General features: G+C 43.7%; 1 protein-coding gene across 1 annotated transcript in view; it reads right to left on the bottom strand.

Annotated features, from left to right (window-relative positions):
* The window catches only part of ARAP2 (ArfGAP with RhoGAP domain, ankyrin repeat and PH domain 2), a 131,401-nt gene that overhangs the window by 83,623 nt on the left and 21,466 nt on the right, over window positions 1-26,312 (bottom strand). Inside the window, exons 3-9 of the mRNA XM_063135445.1 lie at window positions 22,366-22,436; window positions 15,047-15,120; window positions 10,548-10,621; window positions 8,576-8,926; window positions 7,416-7,485; window positions 4,688-4,808; window positions 9-187 (exon numbers count right to left, since the gene is read on the bottom strand). Of these exons, the coding sequence (XP_062991515.1) occupies window positions 9-187; window positions 4,688-4,808; window positions 7,416-7,485; window positions 8,576-8,926; window positions 10,548-10,621; window positions 15,047-15,120; window positions 22,366-22,436 (940 nt within the window). The remainder of the gene's footprint in view (window positions 1-8; window positions 188-4,687; window positions 4,809-7,415; window positions 7,486-8,575; window positions 8,927-10,547; window positions 10,622-15,046; window positions 15,121-22,365; window positions 22,437-26,312) is intronic.

The following is a 26,312-nucleotide window of genomic DNA, read 5'->3' as shown; positions in this document are numbered from 1 at the left end:
ATGGTTACCTGGTCATTTTTGCAGATCCACACATTGTGCCCTTGCAGCAAGGTAAATATTTTGGCTTTGTATCCTTTCAGTTCCAGATACCCACTTTTCTCAGGAGGAACAGTGGTCCGCACTCGAGAGATTTCAGGTTGCGAATGCAAAACGCGGAGTATTGTACTAATCCAGTCATTTCTTTCATCTTGAGAAAAGGGACAAAAATGTCACAAAGCGACGAGCTGTACATTGAGGCAAGCAACTTTTAAATAGGATTTTAATGTCAAGTTTGCAATGGTTCTGTTCACGATTTTCTGTTTCATTATTACTATCGTAAGCCTTGAGGACACTGTTGAAAGGCAAGGGATGTATTTGGAAATCAAGCAAGGAAACGCAAAACATGTGAAACCGCTACAGATATATAATGCGCAATTCATTCCACAATATAACATGTCATATTTTCATTAAATGTCACTTAGAAGAGCCAGTGCCTGTAGAAGTCACTTTTGACAGGAACGTTCCACCTACACACACACACACACACACACACACACACACACACACAGAGAGAGAGAGAGAGAGAGAGAGAGAGAGAGAGAGAGAGAGAGAGAGAGAGGCATAGAACAATCAATTCCAGTGAAGTCACTGGCACTACTACAGCAAAACAGCATAACAAGCAAACACCACTGAGCAGGAAATGCCTTTCAACTTGACTATGGAAGACCAGGCAACTTCACTAAGGAGAGCACTGAATAATGTGGACAGCATGACAAGGCACAGCTCTACACCATCACCTCCATAAAAGAAGGGAGGCAGAGCAGTCCATCACTTATGGATCTAAGGCAAACTTCTCCCTACTAGTGCGCTCCGGCTGTATTGCAGGGCACCACTTCCATAATCCTGAGCCACCATGGCTGGCCTGAGATTATGAGCATTGCAGACCAACACTTCTGGAGGTCTGAGGAAGGCTAATCTAAGGGAGGAATAAGCAACATGGTGTTTTGGACTATAACTGCCATTAGCCCCAGCTAGCAGAACCAATTGCCATGAATTATGGAAGTTTTAGTCCCCAACATCTGGAAGGCACCACATTGTCTACCCCCATCTAAAAGAAGGAGAGGTGGTTCCACCCTACCTTTGAAAACTTAGTATCAAAATATTGCATATGCATTACGGAGTGCCGAACGGGTGACCTAACGAGGCAATGGAAAGTATTCCAGCTTTGCCCATTATGATTCCTTGACAGGTTGTCCTGACATGCAATTTCCACAAATGGATTCACATACAAATGATTCCATGTTTACATGGCTCCCTGGTAATCCTGCGAAGTTGTCGCCAGTAAAACTTTAGAGGTCAATAGTTGAAGTGTTTCAAACTTTGCTCCTTGTTATTATTCCCTGGCTATCTGATTCCCCCCCCCTCCTCTCCACCGCCACCTCCATAAATAATTCAAACGATACACAGTCATCTTACATATCGATTCTGCGTCACAACGTCTAAAAGGTTAATAAATGAAGAGAGAAGAAATTACTCTGCCCTCCTTTGCTGGGTTTAAGCCCTGCTTTCAAGTATCTAAAAAAAATAACGGCTAGAAACACTGCAAAAGAAATGACAACACGTTATCGGTATCTCTACATTTGTGTGTGTCTATGTGTGCTGAAGTCACAAGTAAGGTTAAATCAGATTTTCTTCGATCTTCACACCCAAGGCATCAACTTGCCATTGCTCTTTGCCAGGTTTAGAATGAACAGTGACTCAGAGCAGATGGCTGGAAGCACAGCTTTTAAGTGGTGTTAATAAGTGCTAAAGAAGGTCCAGAGAAACTCCACTTTATACCATTTCATAGAAATCCTTGAAAACATGACTTCTTTTTTATTTTATTTTATCCATGACTGTACTCTAAAAGTTGTATAAATCATTAAGTTCTCTCAGAGAGATTTTTTTTTTGGGGGGGGGTCTTTTTTGTTTTCTCCCATTATAGTCAAATGTAGTAGACTTCACATGCCAATAGATTAATTTAGGCTAGAGGGAACTGTACATCAGCCTTTCCCTATTAGGCGCCCTTCAGGTATAGTGACATGGCCAATGCTTCCTAGGGAATGATCAAAATGGAAGACCAGCTCATCTGGGGGGCAGTATCCAATGGTACTCTGACACAAAGTAGGCCCACCAAAGTGAATGGCCTTGTTCACATTGGACTACCGTTGGCTACTGCCCCTAGTCTACATCACTGCACATAGGGATATAGAAAGCTGACTTACTCTGAATTGGTCCATCTAAGCCCAGTATTGTCAACAAAGGCTGGCAGCAGCTCTCCCAGGTTTCAGGCAAAAGTCCAAGCCCTACCTGTAGACCCTGGGGTCTGAACCTGAGACCTTCTGCGTGCAAACCAGGTGCTCCACCACTGAGCCACAGGAATTACAACTGACTTTTCAGAGTGAAATTCTTTGGTTTCATGGAGTATGGGTGGTGCATTTTTTAAAAAAGAAAAAATAGCCATTCATGATTTTGATATGTATCCTGTTTTGAGAGAAGTGCAGTCTCTTTACAAAGGCACCCGTACAGTGTTTACATAAAGATTTACCCTGGAGCAGTTTAAGGCACTTCTGGATAGCAGCCCCCCTGGGTCTTCTAGATAGGTCTTAGTTGGTGTGATGAAGCAGTCATTTTAATGCTCAGTCTAAACACTGGCTCATTTGGGGAAGTACAGATGGCCATATACCAAGTGGCAACCTATCTCAGTGCTCCTGCAAGTTCTTAGTAAGTCGCTTGTTTGTCTTGTCCTGTCAAACAGGAAAACAAATTTTCCCACACCCACGCATCTCCAGATGCCCGACTAGGTACAGAAGCAATGGGAAAGTTAGGCTGGAAGAGCCTAACGCTTCTACTGGAGACAGAAGCGCCATCTCTCTTCCTCTTCTCCATGCAGTAAGGGGTGCCACCGTGTCGCAGCACTGGCCACAGGAATCTGGCTAAGTGCACAAGCTGCACCCTTTCCTTAAAAAGCCAGCTCGGAGCACAGCCATCTGAGGCCTGGTCACTTCCATATTAGATGACTACAACATGCTCTCTGCAAGGGTGCCTTTGAAAAGAGTTTGGGAACTTCAGTGAATCCTGAACGCAGCTGTCAGAATGCTGATTGGAGCTGGCAGATCACACTATGCAGTTTTGGGATTGTATCATCGACGGTAGCTGTCAAGCCATTTCCAGGTTCAACTGAAAATGCCGGTTTTCACCTTTAAAGCCCTAGGCCTGAGGCACAGTACTTTCAGAATTGGGTCCACCCACACAAATGTGCCCTCCCCTTTAAAGCAGTCATTCTGAACGTGGCAACCTCCAGCTGTCCAGGCTGACTGGGGCACACTGGAAGTTCCAGTTCAACACATCTGGATGACACCAGCCTGGGGAAGGCTGACTTAAAGAGTCTACTGTGGTCCTGCTTTGTGTTTCCCATTGTCTGAAGGTTGGCCACAAGTGCCAGGGCCTTTTCTGTGGTGGCACAAATTAGGGATATCTGTGATGTAAGAATGTAATTCCAAAGCACATTTAGCTTAAATGCTTTAGAAGCACCTTTTTGCCACCGAAGAACTTACAAAAGAGCCCGTCCTCCTGTGTTTGTTCATTCTGCTGCGGCTGTCCTCAGTGTAAGGAACAGATTTTCAGGGGCCCTTGGGCAAGGCGCCCTCAATGGAGTCCCTCCCTGAGAGGGCCCACCTCTTTGCCACTGTTGTGAAGGCCTATCTGCTTTCCCTCTCCTGCTCTCAGCACCACTGCACAGAGGCAGAAAGAAGTAGAGGCTCCTTCTCCTTGCTCCTGTAATTCTTCACTCGCTTGAGGAGAGCAGGCAAACAGACAGAAAGTAGTAGCGGTAGTAGCAAGGTCAGTGAGTGGTGGGGGTTGGCAGTAGCTCTCTTGCTGAGGCATGGGCCTTAGCAGATGCCCAATGATGCCAACCTGTAACACCAACCCTGATTACCGTCTTATAGCCTTGGTTTTGTTGCTCACATGTTACCAGGGGAGAGGAGATGTGTGGCTGTTGTTTTCTGAGGCAGCTACTTCTATCCTTACAAGCATATATTATGCAAGTGTTTACATAGACACCGTGGCCCTTGGTTGGTCGTCTATTCACCAAAGTTCCTGTGGAACACAGGACAAGAAGACGGGACATTGGCGGCTGCCTGGTTTATATGGAATGGTTTGGCCTACAGGAAAACCTTCAAGGACCATCAATCAAGAAGTCTTCTAGTTTCTAGAGAAAGATCCAACTCTACAGCAGCTGTATGGTACACCCGACACCATCTACTGGGGTTCATAAGATAAGCTATCCAAAAGCTTCAAAGAAAACTCTGTGACAAATTTCCTGTGCATTTTCTTTAAGCCCAAGGAACTTAATAAAGCCAGAACCTCTTGAGGTCCGTGTTCAGTAAAGGAATAAATATGAAACTTACACAGTGCATCTTGAACATGTTACTAAGGTAACCCACGAGCAATTTTCCCCCATTTTGTTCTTGAACTAGAAAAAAAACCACTTGAACTAGAAAAACACACACGCCTCCACAGCTTCTTAAGAAATATCACCCACAATGTCTCCTCCTGGCAGTGGGAGCCACCAGTGAGACACTTCCAACCCATCACTTAGAATCCCTGAATAGAAAAATAATCAAGCAGCAGCAGCCATCAACTGCCCTTCAAACGGGCCTCTTACCTTCCTTTTCAGCCCTGAAGACAAATATCCTGTGTGCCGTAACAACTTCAAACTTGTTGTCCCCATGGACACGGACTGTCGACATAGCAGCAAGAAGGATTATTCCCTTGGAGTACACTTCCTTTATCAAACACAAACAGAAAGAGGCACGTGTGAGGCACAAGAAGTACAAGATGGGCTTAGTTTGTGTGTGGGGGGGGGGAATCCATTTTTGGGTATGACAAGTACCCATGCTAATGGCAAACTATGCTTTGGGTACAATCGCTCAACCTGCAAGATCACACAGATAGGCATACAGTTAGCAAGCAGACACTGGGGCTGGCATGCGAGAGGCCACAGCTCAGAAACACAGCACCTGCTTTGCATGCAGGAGGTCTGCAGTTCAATCCCAGGCATCTCCAGGTATGATTAGGAAAGAATCAAGCCTGAAACCCAGAAGAGCCACTGCCAGTCAGTGTTGACAAGACTGGGCTACATGGACCGGTTGTCTGACTCTGTATAAGGCAGATTCTCATGTTCCTTTAATTTATTTCACAGATGATTCGGCCAATTGTGGGAGTGGGGGGGGGGGGGCATTTTAGGCTGAACCTGAATAAGAGAGAGATCTTATAATTCCAGCAAGGGGAAAGGGTGGCTTCTGTTTTAAATGGATATTGCTGTTTTTATGCTTTTAAATTTTTGTATATTTGTTTTTAATGTTCATTGTTTTTAACTTTTGTAAACCGTCCAGAGAGCTTCGGCTATGGGGCAGTATATAAATGTAATAAATAAATAAAAAAATAAAAAAATAAAATTTATTTTAAAAAGAAGTTTCTTTTTAAGACCTCCCCCCACCCCCAAAAGCGTGACTCGCAGGCTCTGGAACTCCCTGGCGAAGGAGTTTAGGTTGGATCCCTCACTGATGCCCTTCTGCTGGCAGGCAAAGATGTTCGTATTCAAGCGGGCTTTGACTGAAAGGTTTTGGTTTGGTTTTTTTTAATGGTTTGTGCTGCTACTTTTTTTAACTGTTGGATTTGTAACTGGGCTTTTCATTTATTTCCCCCCATGGTGTTGTTAAATTTTGCTTAAATCCAGGTTTTACTACTGCTAGCAGCCTTGAGCGCCACTTTTTGGTGGAAAGGTGGGACATAAATCAAAATAAATAAATAAAGGTGCTCTAGTGGCAGCCCCAGGTCCACTGTTGCCATACGGCGACAGCTGCCACCAGCTTAAAAAAGCATTTTGATGAGGAACATTTTTTCAGACAAAGAAAAAAGGTAAAAAGCCCCCACCCACCCCAATACAGACACAAGACACACTGTAATTGTAAGCCTTCTTAAAGGTGCAGTTACTATCTCCAAAATGGCACTAAAGCAGCTGCCCCCTACTCACCACTTCAGGTTTTTTTTTTCTTCCACTCTTATTTATTTATTTATTTATAGTATTTTTATCCCGCACCTGAGCCAAAAAGGCTCCTGGAGCGGCTTACGATCCATCAGTAAAGAAGACAGTCCCTGCCCTCAGGCTTACATTCTAAAAAAGACATGACACGCAAGGAAAAGGGGATGGGGAGGGTAGAGAGGGAAAAGAAAAAGAAATTCAGAAGATTATTCAGCAGGGCTGGTGGGAAGGCCCTGCTCCCCCCTCTCATCTTCCAAAGGAGAGGCAGACTAACTGTTCCTTGTTCTTCCTCACAGGGTGATGATGACCGTTAGCCTGGGGTGTGTGGAAGCTGCCCAACTGGAGCAGGCCTTGATGTTCTCTCTGCCTGCTTTTGCCTCCCTCACTGCTTCTTCTTCCCCACAGGGTTATGAACATGCATTGGTCAAACTGGCGGTTGCTGGCACAATCTCCCATGCCCTGTCCTGCCCTGCCCACCCACCACGCTTCAAAATCTCTGAACAGGGCCCATGAGGCTTTGTTGTGAAGCACAAAAGATTGTACTAAAAGTCTACTCCCCAAAAACACAACCAAACGCTGCTGCGTTTTTTCTTTCAGTGAATGGGTCTGTTCGGTTACGCAAACCGATCTCACTATAGCAGCTTGAAGTCAGGATTTCATATCAGCAAAAACAGCAAGCAGGTGTGCAGGTGTGCATGTGGCACGCACATCTGTTCAAACACATTCTTAACTTTTGGTGATTTTTCAGAGAAAACCCGGTTGCCATATAGGAAGCATCTTTCCTGGGTCTTTCATCACACCGCTCTAGCTCACTTAAAACATTCCTGTCAGCTGCTCTCCTTCCAGGAATCATCTGCTGGTGTCTGCAGGCATCTACTGACTAGATTTGGTATTGCAGCTGCATTACTGTCGCAAGAAAGCATCTGGCATAGGTAGGTGCTATTTAGGATTCCATGATCTCACCTTTCCCATCTGCCCAATCCCCTATATTTAGAAATGCATCTAACAAAAAGCAAAAAAATAAATGGCCTATATTTTGTGTTGTTTTTAAAATCACTTCAACATCCCGACTGCTATAGAATAACGCTTCTGAGAATAACGCTATAGAATAACGCTTAAAAGAAAGGATTTCACTTTCAGCGTCCGCGCTGCCGAGAATTTTAACTGACTCAGTTCAAAGAATAATGACAACCGAACCGTTTGGCAAGAATGCAAAAAAGGTTTTCCACCAGCATCAGATGAAGGAGGGATTAGATTAGATGTAGGCATAACCAGTAAGCTGCAACTATGTCCATGCTAACAGTCCCCTGATAGCTGAGTACATATTATTCAAGGAATGCAAGCTTACCTTGTCATTATTGTAATAAGAAATGCTGTCACCGTCAAATTTTACCCAACGCTTCTGAAACATGTGTTTTCTGCATACAAGGAAAGGGGGGAAAAGGTTCTTTGAAAAGCAAAACAACCCCCCCAAAATTAAGAACATAAAAAAGAGCAATGCTAGTTGAGATGCTAAACACACGCACGCACCACCACCACCAAATCAAGAAAAATAAATAAACAACATTGGTGGTTGCAGAAAACAAAGAAAAGGAATACAGACGGCGGAATGCGGGTGCGGGTGGAATGCCCCTGAACAGAATTACTACTGAACAGAAATATTCCACACTGCAAGATTTTGTTGCAGGTCCCTCTTGTCAATAATTTTAAAACAACCACTTATTGTGGCTGAACTAGACATGGTGCTAAGCACCATCAGTTGAAGTTGCAGGCTTTTTTGGTTTGGGGGATGAGACCAAAGGCCTGTCTAGTCCAGTATTCCGTTCGCACAGTAGCCAATCAGATGCCTCTGGGACGCCCACAAGCAGAACATGAATGCAACTGCACCTTCCTGCCCATGTTCCCCAGCAACTGGTATTCAGTCGCACACAGCTGCATGTCAAGACATGTTTCTTGACAGTAGGCCCCACTGAATATAGTGGAACTTAATTCAAAGAAAGCATGCACAAAATTACACTAGTAGTCCACTGGTTTTACTATATTTGTGAACAAACAGTGCAACAGTGCTCTGGTTTGCCCATCATGGCTTACTGGGATCAAGCAACGTGTTGATAGGCTCAGACAAATTGCTCCCACATGTTTATTGTGATTCTCAAACTGGGAATGCTGGCTTGACTATCTCTCCAAACAAGCCAGAGTCATAAACCATGGTTTGTTGTTGGCTAATGACTCTGGCTTGTTTGGGAAGAGTCAAACCAGAGTTCCTGATTCGGTGTTATGATAAACAAACCAGCCAGGCTCCATGATTTGCTAAGCCACTGCCACTTGGGGGAGGAGCTGAGTGGGAGTGAGCAGACAGCATGCACAGACACATTGTTCATAAACTATAAGCCATGATTCTCTGGAACCCTGCTTTATTATAACATCTGAATGCAGCCAGGACTGGTCAACAAACATTTACATGTTATGAAGTTGTATTAAGCAACATTGATTTGTTCTATAACATACCCCTGAGGAGAGAGCTTATCCAGCCATCCTTCTTTAACCTTCTTTGTTGCTGGTCCATAAAAGCAGGCATAGGGTGTGATTGAGTCTTTGGGGCTACTGGGCAATTCTTCAACGCTGCCATACATCTGCTCTTTAGCACTGAGGTCCAGATGCCCACTTCTGAACCCACCAAGGCTTTTTGATGTAGTTTTATACTTTCCTCTTCGTCCGTACCGAGCACATTCTTTCATTGAGAAATATTCAGATTCACCAACGAATCTGCTTAGTGGGGCAGATTTATCCTCTTGGGATACTGATTCACTTTTCATTACATCCTCAGAGATTGACTGGTTTTGATTATTATTAAGAGCACTGGAAGAAGCAAACAACAACAAAAAAGTAACGTTACTTAATTCAGTCAATCTTGCTGTTCTGCGACAGGGCATTAAAATTTAATTTTAAACAATTGGCTTATAAAATAGCAAAACATCCTGTACAGATGCAATAAACAGCCAAAGGCTATACAGTGCTCCGGTTTGCACATCATGGCTTATTGGTATCAAGCAACATGCTGATAGTCTCAGACAAATTGGTCTCGCATGACTCTTCCTGCAAGTGAGAGCAGCTAACCCAACCACGGGTCCTCCATCCATGGCTTGTTTATTGTTGATTCTCAAACTGGGAACACTGGCTTGACTATCTCCCCAAACAAGACAGAGTCATAAGCCATGGTTTGTTTTTGACTAATGACTCTGGCTTGTTTGGGAAGAGTCAAGTGAGATGCATCATACTTTTTTTTTTTTTTTTTTAGATTTTGAAAACGTTAACTGTGTAGAACAGTTTACAAAATACAGCTGAATTCAAATTAATAGAAAATCCATCCATAGTATTAAGTAATGCCAAACAATGATGTACTAAATTGGCCCCATAGACTAAAGGAAAGGAAATCTAACTTAAGACCTACTGGATATCATCCCATCTGTTCCTGATTCTAGCCTTCCCATGCTTGTGCAACACCCACGCAAGATGGAGGTATCACCAGACTAAGGTTTGTAGGGATACAAAAAAAAAACCTTAAGAAAAACGTAAGTGGGGTGAACCCCACCCACCAAAAGGGATTCAATGAAACAGAATACTGTCTGACTGAGCAGGGAGAAAACTGACAACTAGGTGAAAGGAGACATGTAATGAGATCGCTAAAAAAGGAGGATGGAGAGAGACATAGATATAAAAAGAACAGAGAAAACAACCTCATTGTCTGGATAGGTTAGCCTTCTCCAACCAGATACTCCCCATCAGCCCCAGCTAGCATGGCCAATGGACAGGAATTCTGGGAGTTGTAGTATAAAACATCTGAAGGGCTTCAGGATGAGGAAAGCTGGGATAGGTCATTCCCTAGTTAACACTAAGAAGTTATTTCTATATGTTTCTAGGGTTCAGTTTGGTCTCAGATCTCTGGGAGCAAGATCTCACTAGGAGCTCTCCTGGGTGCTGCAACATCCGGCCTGCTTTACCTTGACTCCTTGCTGCCCTGAAACTTTGCTGCCTGGTACTCAGTCATGTGGGCTTCTGCTTGGTCCAGAACAGGACACTCTCGAAAAAGAGAGGAGGAGGAGTTCAGCTATATCTAAGTATTGCACCATTCTGGAGCCACAGCGTGGGTCCTGCAGGTCTTTCTATATGTCAGGGGTGAGCAACTTGTGGCACACCACATAGTTTGGCCTACAGCTCCCATCAGACCTATCCAGCGGTGAGGCATGTTGTGACTTAGACTAAAACATCTGGAGGGACACAAGTTGCCTGCCCTTGACATAGGAAAACATGTTCAAACTGTATACATATATACAGTCGTCAACAAGACACAATTAACCTCCCCTCTTCAATTAACCACCCCTCTTAGAAATCCTGATTTTGAACCACACATTGTAATTGGTATTATTGAAAACAAGAGATGAGAGTTAGGTGTGGACAATTAAGAATTTTCATCCAATACCTTGTTTTTCTCACAAGCTTGCCCCCTTGAATGCATTTCTCTTCTCTGCTCTTTTCCTGTGTGCCACAGATTTCCTGGAAAAAGAGATGTCAAAAAAATGAGTATCATTTTCGGAGAGCTAGAAGAGTTTGACACCATTGCCACAATCTCACAATTACCCATCAGAAGTGACGTTTCTGATGTGTCCTATTTTATGTATTTTTCTAGATCTTTTACATTTATAAAGCACTAGCAGATATTCCCGGCTTTGCTTGAGTCCCCGAATAATGTTAATCCACTTCCCTCTACTCGTTGTTGATGCTGCTCCTCACTGCTCTCTCAAGGGGTAGCATCGCTGAGGAGTGGAGGGAAGTGGCTCTCAGTGCACGTTGGCTGCTCTGGGCAAGGCATGTTGGGATATGTAGCCATTTCAGAGATCTCAGGCAATCTCCCACATGGCCGCACGCAATCTCAAGATCTCTGAAATGCCTACACCTCCCATCATGCCTTTGGCAGTCCGCAGACAGCCCCGTCCTCTAAGAGGAGCTTCCTTGACAGTCGCTGGGAATTGTAGGCTTCAGCGTAGGATTTGTTTTAAAGTGTTTAAAAGTAGTTCTACTGCAAAAATGGGGTTTTAGATTTTTTTTTGGTCCATTGTACAGGAAGACCTATCAGTGTCCCAAATGTCAAGTTTGTAGCTCATCTAGAAGTGGGTAAACATTTCTGGACATACAAACCCACACACATACATTCAGCTAAATATACATATACTAAATAAAATACATTGTGAGAACTAGGCCCAGCCAGAAAAGAGCTTCTGTTCTTTGAACCATAGCTGTTGACACAGCACAGTCTAACATGAGGCATTACATAGCAGGACATCTATTCTGGTGTCCAAAGTCATGAGGGCATACTGTATACCCTGAAGTCATGAGGGCGGACTGTACACCCACTTTGTAAAATAAAAATAAGAGTATTCTGTTAATGATAGGAAATACGGAAGAGGAACTGGTCTCCACCTGCTGTTCGATCAACCTACTCAAACCCACAATGACTAGGCACTTATTTCCCTATTCATAGGGCTGACAGTTTCCCAGGAAGTACTTCTGCAGACATACTAAATAAAAGTATTGCATGTTTTGACAAATGTATTGACATTTAAAGCCCTAAACGGTTTGGGGCCAGGTTATTTGAAGGAACACCTCCTCCCATATGTACCTGCCCGGACCTTAAGATCATCCACAGGAGTCCTTCTTCGTGAGCCCCTGCCAAAGGAAGTGAGGCAGGTGGCTACTAGGAGGAGGGCCTTCTCCGCTGTGGCATCCCAGTTGTGGAACGAGCTCCCCAGAGAGGTCCGCCTGGCGCCTACACTGTATTCTTTTCATTGCCAACTGAAGACCTTTTTATTCTCTCAGTATTTTATCACTTAATTTTAACTTAAATTTAAATTTTACTATTCTAACTCTGTATTTTAATCTTATATCAATTTTGCTGCGTGGTTTTATCCTAGTTGTGCTTTTTATACTGTATTTTGTATTTGTGCTTTTAACCTGTTGGTTGTTTTATTATGGTTTTAATTTTTGTGAACCGCCCAGAGAGCTTCGGCTATTGGGCGGTATAAAAATGTAATAAATAAATAAATGCCACCACCCAATGGGAGAGTCCATTCCACCCACCCACCCACCCCTCTCTCTTTCACTCACACACACACACACACACACACAGAGTGTGTGCTATTATCCCTTCTTGCCCAATTTAACTGAAGATGCTGTAATCTGGTTGAAAATGTCCACTTCATTTATTTTAAGGATTTATACCATGTCCCTTAAAAAAAAAAAAAGAATCTTCCCCAGGATTGCCCAAGCAACTTGAAATCATGAAGCTCTGCCCATAAATATAGCTCAGCTGGTCCACTCCAATATTATAATTATCACTGGATACTGAACTTATTGCCTTCAACAGATGCAGACATTATAATTTACGCTGCAATCCTATGCACCTTTTCCTGGGAACACACTGAACACAGCGAGACTTGGTGTAAACATGGATAGGACTACACTGTTCGTGACTATCGATATAGACATAAAAAATCAAGGCAAAGTGCTGCCTAAACTATTTCTGCCCATCCAAGCAGGATTTGGGGATTATGCCATACCAGATGGCAAACGCCTTTTGAAACCAACGGGCACTTTCAAAAACAGTTTGTAATACAGCACAGGAGGGGTTAGGCTTTCAAAAAAGAAGGGGGGAAATCTAACATCATACTGGGCAAATCCTATCCCAAGTAACTCTTTAGAAACCAGCCCAAAAATGTAAATCAGCCACTTAAAAGGGCAGCATCTTAAACAAAGGGATTTTATGTCACCTAAAGAACTGTCTGAGGACTGTTCTCTGTTGAAATCACAGTCCAGTATCTCTAACATCCAAGCTCACTTTTCAGTACAGATGAGGGCCTTGAGTTCCAGCTGATTTATCTTCCTCCTCTAATTCCCCAGTGCCTCATTAATACATATCTCCAGGCATCCCTCCTATAAATTGAAACCTTCTGTTCTCCCATGTCCTGCCCAATTTCCTTATTCAGTTCTACAGCTAAGCACACAACAAATTTATTTTTTAATATATCACACAACACACACACACATATACACACACAATCCTATATATAAGGGGGGGGGGTGATATATCACACGCACACACACACCAGATAGATAAACAAGTAATACAAATTGTCTGCAGAGTCATTATTGTTTCAGTTCACTTTTCTCAATTGTTAACCCTGGAAATAAAACTTGCAACATACTAGGATGACATAGGAGTCTGGGTTCCATTTAATCTCAATTTTTTCCCCTTAATAAATATTTAGGAAAATAGTAGAAAGCTTTTCCTACTTCATTGGGTCTTTTCAGCACTGTCAGGCTGCAGCAAGCAGAGACAGGTAGTCCATGATCAGTCTGTACCTGAGTGACGAGTTCCTCAGACTGTTGAGTTGGCAGCTTTATAGGATCAAGTAGGGAACCCTCTTGGTCCCCCCCCCACTGCCACCTGATTCCTACTCAACTGGTAGCTCCAATATCACCCTCTGGCCACCCACAGCAGAGGCATTACAGCACAGCAAAGAGCAAGCCAGCACCTTCCTTCTCCGGTAGGCACTGCAGACAGCAAGGCACCTGGATCCTGTTGCTGAAATTCCCAGTTCAAGAATCCTGGCGTCGTAAGGGCAAGCCTCATTGCTTAGTGAAGATGGTTATATAAAATACCCACTTCAGTCAGAATGAACGTCTCCTATTCTCCTGAGTGCAGCCTTCTTGTACCCTGTAAACTAGGCATGTCTTTCTGTACATCTCCTGTGATTATTTTAATATATATATATATATATATATATATATATATGTGTGTGTGTGTGTGTGTGTGTGTGTGTGTGTGTAACGCCCATGTCATGTTGAGTGCTAGCAGACCTGCTCCTTCCCCACTTTTTTGCCCCTCAGTCTCCTCACCAAAGAGGGACTGATGAATTATGCAAATGTGGCTCATGCATAGTGATTCCGCCTCCCCCCCACAAAAAAAAATGTGCGTGCGGCATGGCCCCATTATCCCACTGGTGGAAAGGCTGCCCTGCCTATTTGGCATGGTGAAAATTAATTGCTATTAAAGCTTGAGCTTTGAACTTTTACAAACTTTCAAATTTTTCTGCATGTCTACACTGCTCAAGCTTCAACTGAAAACAAAAATTAGCAAAATTGGTCTTGTAGATATAGAGTAATAAGGCTTACACTACCGTATTCTTATGTAAGATTATACACACACACACACACACACACACAGCATTCCATGCCACTCTCTCAACACTGAGTCACACTCTTGTGTGACCAAGAAACAGAATACAGGCTGTGGCTATGTGGATGAGGCTGCAACTCCCAGCATCCCTGACCATTGGCTATGCTGGCTAGTCTGATAGGACTTGAAGTCCAAAACATCTGGAGGGCACTAGGATGGGAAAGCTGCTTTAACCCATAAAAGTGAATGGATGCCACTCCCTTTTATGTGACAAAGTGAAACTCTGCATTAGGCAACACAGTTGCAGTGAGGGAGAATTGGATATTGGGTGGCCCAATTCTCACAAATTTTGCTCCCACGGAACATACAATGCATCTTGATAAGCAGAGAGCCAGTGTGGTGTAGTGGCTAAAGTGTCGGACTGGGAGTCAGGAGATCCAGGTTCTAGTCCCCACTCAGCTATGGAAACCCACTGGGTGACTTTGGGCCAGTTACAGACTCTCAGCCCAACCCACCTCACAGGGTTGTTGTTGTGAGAATAAATTGGAGAGGAGGAGGATTATGTACACTGCCTTGGGTTCCTTGGAGGAAAAAAGGCGGGATATAAATGCAATAATACATACATACATAAGCAGAGCACTAACTCACACACTACACCTTTGCAATGCACAAGCCTTCCCTTCCACCACTGCCCTGCCCCGCACCTATTATAATGGCAGACATTTTTTAAGTAAATAGCAACTCACCGTGTCTTCTGAGCAGTTTAGGAAGGTTTCCCCGTATGGAGATATGGGAGGTGGCTTTTCTTCAGCGGGATCTCCTTTAAAAGTAAACAAGGGTTGCTTCAGATGTGCACATATATCACTCAGTTTCTCTAACACGTGATAACTTGTAGCTGAATGTGTGGAATGACCCAGGTAAGAGTACTGAAGCTGAGTTGCCGTGAAGTGCGGTCAGTTCGGTCTCGGATGGCTCATTCACACATGCAAGTCAATGTTTAATCTTATAATTAAATCAATGGATCGACGAACATGCAATGCATGCCGACAGCCTAAGAGATTTCAGATTAGCATACAATCCTGTTCTGAATGATTATATTTCTAGTGAGCAGCAATCATCTCTCCGTTAAAGCCAACTAAAAACACAGGAAGCATACCAACACTACCCATTCATGCAGATGGGCTCCCAGTGATCAAGCCCACAGTCCTGTATTTAGTTATGCCTATACCAGTCCCTTTTAATATATGCCTTTAAACTAAAAAAAAAAGGCTATCCAATGCTAATCTGGTGTACTTGGCATTTGTTTCACTGGAACATGCTTCTAAGCAAGCCCCAGGGATGCAGCCTAACTTCATTAAAACTTTTGCTAAAGCTGATGCTCAAACTCAGTGTCTCCACTTACTTGGAATTATAGTAATCTCTGCTGTTATTTAGAGTGTTTTTGCTATATTCTAGACAGGTTTGACCCCAGTCTGATTTTCTCCCATTGAAAAGAAGTCAAACGTGTCAAGGGACCGTCCCCTCTATTTCTGGGATTGGATCCAGGTTTAAGCCAAGCAATTGGGCAGGCAGAAGTGGAGTTCCCTGAGGAAGGCAGATCCTGGATCCATTCCCTGGTATTCAGGCTGTGAGGGCTGATGCTTGGAGAACCAAAATGGCGCCATGGATGCATTAGAGGAAGGAATCGGCAGTTTTGGGGGAATTCCAAGTTTGCAGAAATAAACAGGGAGGGTGGGAGAACCCCTCCAAAACAGCCTACTGTGAACTGAGTTTGCTCACCTGTCACAAAATGCTGACCGATCGCTGAAGGGAGAAAAATGGCTCACCAGTATCTCAGGACGCAATCTGATACTTTCTACTTGGGAGTAAATTCCATTGAACACCCTGGGACTTACTTCAAAGTAGATGTGCATAAGATTGCATGAAAAAAGTACAATACTCAGGAGCAGAATACAGGCATGTGCCACGCTCAGTCAATAAAGGCTCACAAAGCCTTTATTCACAAAGTGGCTCAAAATATAAGGAGATTAAATAAATCATCCAAATGAGATCCTGAGATCCCAGTGATACAGGGCGGGATACAAATGTTTTAATAAATAAAATAATAAAGTTGTTGTTGTTAGATGAGTACCACAAGCTTTAAAACTATGGGCAAAATCCAACTAAAGTCCTCCTTAGAGTAGAACTATTGAAATGAATGGGACTTAAGTTAGTCATGACTAGTTTAATCCCATTCATTTCAATGGTCTATGCTGAATAGGACTTCAGTTACATTCTACCCTTAAAAACAGCCAGCTTGAGCATTTAAAATTACATTTTAAACTCTGAAGAGGACTGGAAGAAGAACAGAATGGGGGGAAAGCAATGCGTCTCAGCACAAAGGAAATCACCTCCCACATTTCTTGCAGTGCAACCTTATACATGTCTGCTCAAGAGTAAACCCTACAAAATTCAATGGTACTTTAATTTGGGGGGGCCAAATCTGGCCTGACTGGGGTCCCAATCCAGGCCTCCAAGGTTCCCCAACTGGTCACATCCCCTTTACCCCAACCACCAACGATCCGGTGGTTTCCCAGCTTTTGTGCAGTTTTTCCCCCATTGCAAAATGAGCCAGTATGTGTAGTGGTTAGAGCGTTGGACTGGGACTCGGGAGATCCAGGTCCTAGTCCCCATCCCGCCATGAAGCTCACTGGGTGACTCAGGCCACTCGCAGCCTAGCCTATCTCACCGGGTTGTGGTGAGGATAAAATGGAAAGAAGGACAGCCTTGGGTTCCTTGCAAGAGAAAAAGAAGTGGGATATAAATGTAATTTTAAAAAAGAAAAGAAATATCTGTGCAAAGACTTAATTGCTGGCAGTAACAGCTTTAAGCTAAAATATGCTGGAATTTGGGACACATCCTTTTTGTCTCCCTCCCTTCTTTTGGGCCCCACCCATCCAAGAGCATCTCCAAAACGGAATTCGGTCCTCAGGCTGAAAATGATTTTACCTCCCTGGTGTATAATGTTAAAGCCTTAGACACTCTGGGCATCTTGTCAGTGCAAGACATGCCCTCCTCTTGCAAGAACAGCTGGACACCCCACATAAAAAACATACTGCAAAAGAGAGATCGCTTTTATATACAGCAAATGAGTATGTATAGCTACATGGCACTTAACTCGGCCTCCATCTGCTGCTAAAATTCTAATTCAACAAAAGAAAATGCAGTTGCGCATGGTCCAATATATACAACTCCCTGCCCTGGTTAGCGTGATCCGCAGGGCCGCTGTGAAAGCTGTGTGGGCCCTTGTCTATACGACAGCGGCATTGCTGCGCTCGGCGGAGCGAGCCGGGGTGCAGCTGCATTGATGCTCCTTCCCAGCGTTTATATGGGAAGGAGCACAGTTACAGGTTTACAGGTGCCACCACGCACGCCCACCCGAGGCACCTGGGAGCATCTGCACCCCCTCCTATTAGAAACTCTCTCTATACATAACTCTGTTAGGAGGTGTGTCAAACCTGGGTTTGGAGGTGTGTCAAACCTGGGTTTGGAGGTGTGTCAACAAGTTCTGGATGGGGTTACACTCCCCCTGAAAGACTGTGTTCACAGCTTTGGGGTGCTTCTGGATCCGTCACTCCAAATGACAGCCCAGATAGATGTGTCAGCCAGGAGTGCCTACTATCAGCTTCGGCTGATACACGAGCTGCGCCCCTTCCTAGAGTTGGAAGACCTAAAGACGGTAGTGCACACACTGGTAACTTTGAGGCTCAACTTCTGCAATGCGCTCTACATGGGGCTGCCTCTGTGCCTAGTCCGGAAACTTCAATTAGTCCAAAATATGGCAGCCAGGCTGGTCACTGGTACACCTAGGGGTGACCACATTACACCAGTTTAAAAATCTCTTCAATGGCTGCCGATTAGTTTCCGGGCAAAGTACAAAGTGTTAGTTATTACCTTTAAAACCCTACATGGTTTGGGTCCAGGCTACCTGCGGGATCGCCTTCTCCCGTACAATCCGCCCCACACACTCAGGTCCTCTGGGAAGAATCCACTTCAGCTGGCAAAAACTAGATTAGCAACTGTTACCCAGAGGACCTTTCCTTCCGCTGCTTCCAGACTGTGGAATGGCCTGCCAGAGGAGATTTGTCAACTTGACAGTCTTTTAGAATTTAAAAAAGCAATAAAGACTGATCTATTCCGGCAGGCCTATCCAGTGAAATTTTAGAATGTTTTCGGGATGTTTTAAACGTTTTAATCATGTATGGTATGTTTCAATCCATTTTAATGTGTATTTTATATCATGTTTTTATACTGTTTTATACTTTGAATTGTTTTCGTTTTTGTGAACCACCCAGGAAGCTTTGGCTATTGGGCAGTATAAAAATGCAATAAATAATGATAATAATAATAATAATAATAATAATAATAATAATAATAATAATATAGAAAGATAGCAGCAAAGTAATATCCTTGGATATATATTAAAGTGTTTCTTTATGTTGAGTTTGAAGAAAGTATTAACAACAAATAACTTGACTACAAAAAAACAGTCTGTACTTTCCTTAATACAGACAACACGCGACAACCACAGAAGAGCAGTTAACTGCCTTTTCCAACTGCAACGGAACAGAGCAGAAAACCCCCTCCCACGTTATACTGCTAGAATGTTGGGCAGGATCTACACTATTCATTACACCGTTGTTTAAGTGCATTGTTGCGTCCTCCCTTGCTACGTTACAAAATGCAACTTGAGCCCAGTCAATCGAAATACCTTTTCTTCTATCGTTTTACCCCGGCACACTCTTCTTTAGAACATTCTTCATTATGCTCATACCGGCTCTGAAGTAAACCTCCTTCTTCCGGTGACTCTGAGCTAGACCTGCCGGGATAAGCCGGCAGGGAGGCAGGGCGACGCGTAGGGACGAGGGAAGCCCTGCAGCGTCTTAAAGGGGCCACGTGCGCCCCGAAAGATAAGCGGTTTTTTAAAAAAATTAAGCCTCTGTCCCCTCTTTCACCGCCCTCCCTCCCCCTCCCCCTCATCACGCTGTGCCAGCTCTCCCTCCCCTAGAAAAGCCCTCACTTGTCCTAATTAGGAAGCAAAGACCATGGTCACGAGACATGACTTTGAAAGACGGCATTGAATACAACGAAAGGTTGGGGCACATTGTTAGTTTTAAAACGATTTTAACAGAAAGTGGAACGGTTTTAAAAGTCAGAAGAAACGTAACAACAACAGCATCACGTGACTGCTGACGTCATCTCTGCCAACTTGTTACGTTTCATCTAGACAAGTGTAGACGGGCTAGGTCTAACTTGAATCAGACTATGCTTAATGCAATATTTCTAGCACCTCCTCTCTGATAAGTGGGGTGCTGTTGTTTTTTAATGGGAAACGTGTTTTTTGTTTGTTTAACTGTAAATGTGAAGGATCGCATTTGCAGCTAACGGGGTGGAGGAGGGGAGATGCAATCCTTCGCATCTAAAGATTAAAAATACTTTTTAAAAAAGGGACGTGGGAGTGGAGAGGAACAGGGCAGCCAGAGCGAGCTCTGAGGTAGGAGAGCCGGCTGCCCTGTTCCTCCCTCCTCCCTGGTGCTCCCAGCAGCTGACTCCATGCTGCCCTGTTCCTCTCTCCCCAGCTGCCGCTGGCGGGAACACCAGGGAGGGGGGAGGAACAGGGCAGCCGGCTCTCCTACCTCTGAGCTCGCTCTGGCTGCCCCGTTCCTCTCCCCCCCCCCCCCCCATCCACCCCCTTCCCCCTTTAATATTTTTTTTCTTAAAAAGCCTTCACAGAGGCATGGAGCTAAAAAAGTCGGGTTAAGTCCCCGACTTTTTTAGCGAGGAGCTTTGGGGCTTTGCCCCCGGATTCCTTCGGAGTGGCGGCTGCATCATGTAACTCACCTGCCGCCACTCCGAAGCTACCCTGGGGTAAAGTGCCCATGTAGACGTCCCCAGGGTTTCAGGGTTATATGAAAGCCATTGTAAAGTGGACTGAATGAGGTTAGAAATTCTAACCCACGTTTTCAAGGTGCCCACTTGCAACTGTGTCATTGAACAGACAACAGCTTTTCAACAACACCACAGCATTTGTACCTTTTGACTTAGGAGTCCAAGGATCTCTCCTCGAACTCTTAAAACTAAGAGGGCCTGTAATTATTTTCAATGGGAGTTTCATTAGAGCTTTTCCTTTTCTTCCCAATCTTGACAGCCAATCAATTGAAACTCATTATTCCTTGAAGAGTACTGGAAAAAAGTTGCTAGCCGTTATTTTTCAAGACAAAACACTTTGAAATCTAAACATTAAAAGAATCAAACGGAGGCCCAAAAAAAACCCCACACACAGAAAAAGGAAACCACAGCCTTCAAAGCAGTCTCATGGTTTCCAAGGTGTGGAGGAGGGAAACTGTTTCATGGTTTTTAAATGCCTAAAGCTGACGTTAGGGCTATTTTGCAAAGCACAAAAACTGCCCAAACATGTACAGATATGCCTTAAGTAGAAGCAAGCAAAAAGTTCACTCCAAGTGGTTGAACAACTCTGTTTATAACTCTTCACAGCAGTAGATTGAACACTGCTAACTCCCCGTAATTCTCTTCCCTCAGGTAGACTGTCAGTTATTAAATTAAACACCATAGCCAGAATCCTAAGGACTACATTACTTAGCTGTGCACACTCAAGGGGGTTCATACTTGGGTTTTCCCCACACAGCATGTACAGCAAACCAGTTTCGAAACCAGATAGAGCAGGGATACAGGACTTTAGGCCTGGGGACCAAATCCAGTAGCCCTGGAACAGCCACCTATGAAGGAGCCAGTCGACATCCATCACTCACCGTAGTTTGCTGGGGAAACTTTCTTTTATTTTAAAGTCTGTGCTGGCTTTTTTTTTTAAAGCACATTGTGTTATTGCTGCCAATTTGTGATTTGCAGTGTGATTTGGGTTTTGGTTTGATGATATTTGAATAGTTGGCTTTCGAGTGGCCTTCAGCGCTCTGCAGGAAGGCAACAGACAAATACTGTAAGCGTACAGTGAGTTAGGAGTGCGGATGTGGATTGGGGATTGCATGAGATGTGATGGGGGAAACTGGTAGAGGGTTTCCTGCTTCATTGGGTTAGATGGCCCTTGAGGTCCTCTCCAATTCTATGAAATGAACATAATGAAAATCTCTTCTCCCCAACCCCACCCCAGCATCATACACATTCACACACCAGCTTGTACACGAAAGAAAGGTACAGCTGCTACACACCTCTTTAAAGTAATACCTGCTTTTACGCCAAGATACATTTTCCTTAGAGTCTAATTAGATGGCACAGAGTTATGGACCCACATGTTAGAACGCCGCTCATGCAGAACAAGTACAAAGCAAGGAGAAGGAGCTGACCAAAAGTGAAGAAGCGGGTGGGAAGGTGTTGAACCTTTCTCCACCCCCTGCGTCCCCACCTGTTCTATATACGAATTCACCATCTATTGCCTGCTTTATATTTTGTTTGGTGGCTTAGAGCGTTATATATGGGCAGCATTGAACCAACAATCATTTCTCAAAGAAAGCCATGATTAAAGGCCACTGAGAAGTTCAAATCAGCCTTGCGTCAGAACAGTACACTGCAAACGGCTTTGTAGTGTGAAAGTAACACCAGAGAATACACAAGTTACTCAGACATCCTGTTTCCACGGGTTTCCTATCCGAGCAAATTTTGCACATCTCCTTCACAAGGAAACACATCAGTCATGCCAGCAGTGCAACTGCACATGAATTTCCCTGGGAGGGAAGTGTGAGCTCCCCTTTCTAGTCCTTTGAAGAAATCTCCAGCCCTGTTTCTCCATCACAACTCAAACAGCACTGTGCTCTCAGGTGGATATTGATATAAAAGCAAAGCTAACACTTCTGTCTTTCAAATAAGAACGTTATGATTCAAGAAATGCAAGATCCTTTGTTTATTATTACCGCCTTCCTGACATTCTCCTTATTACTTTGTATTGCCATAATAGGAAATTCAGTACCAGATTTGCTTTTATTCTTATTATTCTCTGACTTATTCTTTCTGATAACTCAGCATAACTTATAATTAATCACAAAGTACAACTCACGTCTTTGTTTAGTATGACTCTCAGTACAAGGGATACTTAAACCATTCACATTTCTTCTTTCCTGTAGGGAGCTGTAAAGATACCAAAGAGGAAGAAAGAAATATTAGGGAGAACATCCATTTACCTATTCTGTTAGAAATATACACTTAAAATATCTAGTTGAAACACCTTTAAAAAGTTGGTTCATTCACATAAACCTAGCAGTTACACTATGTCCTATTATTATTATTATTATTATTATTATTATTATTATTATTATTTATTCAATTTGTATTCCGTTCATATACAGAATACTCTAGGTGGAATTTATTTATTTATTTCCATCACAATTAATATTTTGATCCAAAACATCTTACTTAACTAGTATAAGCATCTAATCTGAAGTCAGTATAGAACTGGTTAAATGATTAATTACGGATGCAATGAATATCTGCGTTTTGAGGGGGTTTTATTCCCAATGAGAACAGCAGCATATTTGCAGCTATTGAGAAATGTTCTGAACAAAGCAACCCTAATCCAAACAGATCTACATAAAAGCAGTTACTTGCTGCACGGATAAACCAACTACACAGAGTGGGGAACAATGTCTAATGGTCCAGTTTTGCAGAACAGCCCGTGACCATGTACAATAGCAAGCCGGTCACCACTTTGATAGGAACATCAATCTTCTCAACACCAAATGCAATAGCACATTGAATGGAAAACAGTGCACACTTATTCTGGGATGTGAACTCACCATTTGGAAAAATCCTATCTTCGCAAAATATTGCATCTCCGTCTTTGTATATTAGTGACCCATGTTCAATTAGAAGGAAATGTTCCCTTAAATTGTGGTAAGCTTCACATACCTTCAGCAATAATGCACTAAAAATATAGGGCCTCTCCAAGACTAGAGAGGCCAGTTCACGCAGCCACTGTAAGCCAGAATGGCTGAGAATTCTAACTTACCATGAACAAGCAAGCATTCAGGGTTTGTTCTTGGTTTATGAGTCTGGCTTATTAGGAGGACACAGATTGGATGTACTATAAATAAAACCTGGACAAAGATTGGCTGGTTTGTTTAGCCCAGCGATGGGTGACAAGTGTCCTACAGGCTGCATATGGCCCCCTCCGACCTGCCAAATTTGGGATGATCTAGAAAAATAATGTTATTAAAAACAGAGGAGAAAAATGCTGTATGTAGCTGACATGGTGCACCAAAAGGGTCAAATATAGCTTGCAAAGTAAATTAAATTTGTCCCTTTGGGCACTCTGTAGCTGCTACAGGGGGCAGGAGGATTAATTTTCCTCTCCCAGAGTGTGGTGGTCCCAGTTAGAATCAAGGCTGTACAGGCTTACAGTAGAGTAAAAAAAAAAAGTAATCCTGAGCTACACGTATGTAATTTGTGTATTGTGTAGTTTCTCTCTAAAGGTTAACTTAGCCTTTAAAAGTCAAAAAGATTACTTCACATGAAAAAGCTTTACACAAACTTGTTTATAATCCCAAAACAGCCACAACAAAATCGGAGCTAACGTGTTCACACTTGCCATCCTGCTTTGGGGCAGATAAAACCATGATCTTGTACATTTTCCGCACAGCACAGATGTACGTTTCAGGCATTTGGTAAGTTACGCCTCCTATGCTAAAACGGCCCCCAGAACACTCACAAAAGAAAAAGTGCTAACTCTTTTGCGGGTAACCTAGAAAGCTTCAATAGACAGACCATTCTTCCGCTTGTTGCTCAGGTTCTGGAGGTCCAATCTTGTGACGAAGGCAGACGTAACAGCATAATTGTGGTCATTGTGGCAGAGCTGGTTTGAACAGACATTTGCTCCTTAGAAAACAGATCCTGGAAACTAAAAAAGAAATGTGTTTTCAAACCACTCCTACCACACTTAAGGGTGAAGACGGATGCCGTGTGTTTTACATTGCTAGAGGATCATGGTTGCTGTTTCCTTCTCAGAGCACTCGAGCGATATGTGGAATCCATAAACATCACATACAGGCGACCTGGTTACTCTCCAATCCAGCCTCATCTGTAATGTTTTAGGATGGAGCTCCAGGGAAACAGTAGCCACCACGATTGGCAAGGAGAACCCCCGAGTAGCAGAGAGACTCCTTCACATTAGGGATGCAAAACATCTTTCAGCCTGAGAGCCGTATTCCATTTCAGAGAAGTTCTCGGGAGGTGCATTCCAGAAGGCATAAGGGTAGGCCTGGCAGAAGGGGCAGCGGCAAGGAGAGCGGGGGCAAAATACCGAAAATAACAGGATATTTTAGCTTAAAGCATTTACTGCCAGTAATTAGGAGAGGCATTTCAACCATTTAAAATGGGGGCAGGGAACTGCACAAAAGCCAGGAGACCACCAAAGAGTTGGTGATTGTGGAAAGGGGGCGTGGCTTTCTGACGAAACCCCCGAGGGCTGGATCTGGCCCCTGGCCCTGAGGTTCTGCAGCCCTGCTTTAAATGCAGAAGGCCCCAGTGTGATCCACAGCACCTCCAGGTAGGACTGGAAAAGATGCCTCTCTGAAACCCTGCAGAGCTGAGGCCAAAGCTAGAGAGCCCATTGGTCTGACTAGGTAAAAGGCAGCCTCCTACATACGAGAAGTAGAAGAAGATGTGACAAAAATGCTGGGAGACCATCCTCCTGTCTAAAGCAGCTTCATGCATTATGGGTTGGTCGACGGGAAGAGAAAAGTGTTGGTAGAGCCATTCCACAAATCAGTATCATGGGCCTGGTGTGGCCTGTGTGTGCTCTGTTCCATCTGGAACGTTGGCTCACCCCACCTCAGAATTTGGAAAACAAGAGAGCCTTTTTAATTTGTGGAATGTCTGTTTCAATTTGAAGAGTGAGGTGATGCTCTTAGAAATGCCTTCGGCTATTAAAAAAACACCAATAAATCAGCGACAGCCGCCCCTACCCCATCCTAGAAGTAGTCAGGCTCAAAATTCCACCCACCTGACCTATTCAACGCGGCTGTTCCAAAACTTTGCCTGCCTCCTGGCAAATTTTTCAAGATCACAATGGCCATTCTGATGCTTCGGAACTTGAAATGACCGGGAACAAGGCAGGCTTCTATGACTGAAAGCAAGGCAGGCTACTCAAAGGGAGCAGAGGAATCACAAGGAACTTATTTATTTAAGGAAGGCATTCATCAAAAGCTTCTGAACTTAACAACTGCTCTCGTTCAGTTTCAGTGGTGCCACTGGACACAGGTCTAGGGCCCTAAATGCTTTCACCAAGTGTGTGTGTGTGTGTGTGTGTGTGTGTGTATATATATATATATATATATATATATATATATATATTAAAGAAAGCCTTTCAGAAATGGTGGGCCACACTGCAGGAAAAACTGTAGTCACACCTGCCATTTTCATTGTTTCAGAGGGCCTTTAGAAGCCCCACATGGGCCCCAAAGCATTCTGGAAAATCAAGACATCGGGCATACCTAGGGATGGGTGAACAGTCTGGTCACACTTTGCTCTGCCAGTTACCCAACCCTAGTGGGCGTGCAGTGTGAGCCACACAACAGTCCACTGGTGCTGGTGACAGCTCGTGCTATTTCTCTCTCCATGAACCATGATTTGGCAAAATCACAGCTGGGAATATCTATGGAAATCGAGATTAATTACGCCTCAATTTTGTGCGAATTTGTGATATTTACAGAAGCGTTTTTGCGCAAATCCTGATTTACATAAATATTCCACGCTGCAATTTTGCACAAATCCCGATTTGCACAATTTTTTTTTAAAGAAGGAAGCCGAGAACTTATCCAACTCGGTGCGCACCAAGTCAAGCCAGCTCAGGGATCCGCAAGCTGGCATCCAGGATGCCCGAGTTGGTGAAAACTTGCTGAGCTCCACCCCCAACCTGGGTTCTGCCAACATTCCTAGGTGCAACTGCAACATATCCAACCTCTTCAAAAAATAGAAAAGATGCCCTGCTTGGGGGCAGAAAGTGAGATG

The sequence above is a fragment of the Elgaria multicarinata genome, chromosome 10 (genome assembly GCF_023053635.1).
Source record: "Elgaria multicarinata webbii isolate HBS135686 ecotype San Diego chromosome 10, rElgMul1.1.pri, whole genome shotgun sequence".
Classification (NCBI taxonomy): domain Eukaryota; kingdom Metazoa; phylum Chordata; class Lepidosauria; order Squamata; family Anguidae; genus Elgaria; species Elgaria multicarinata.
This window is presented reverse-complemented; position numbering and strand designations above follow the sequence as displayed.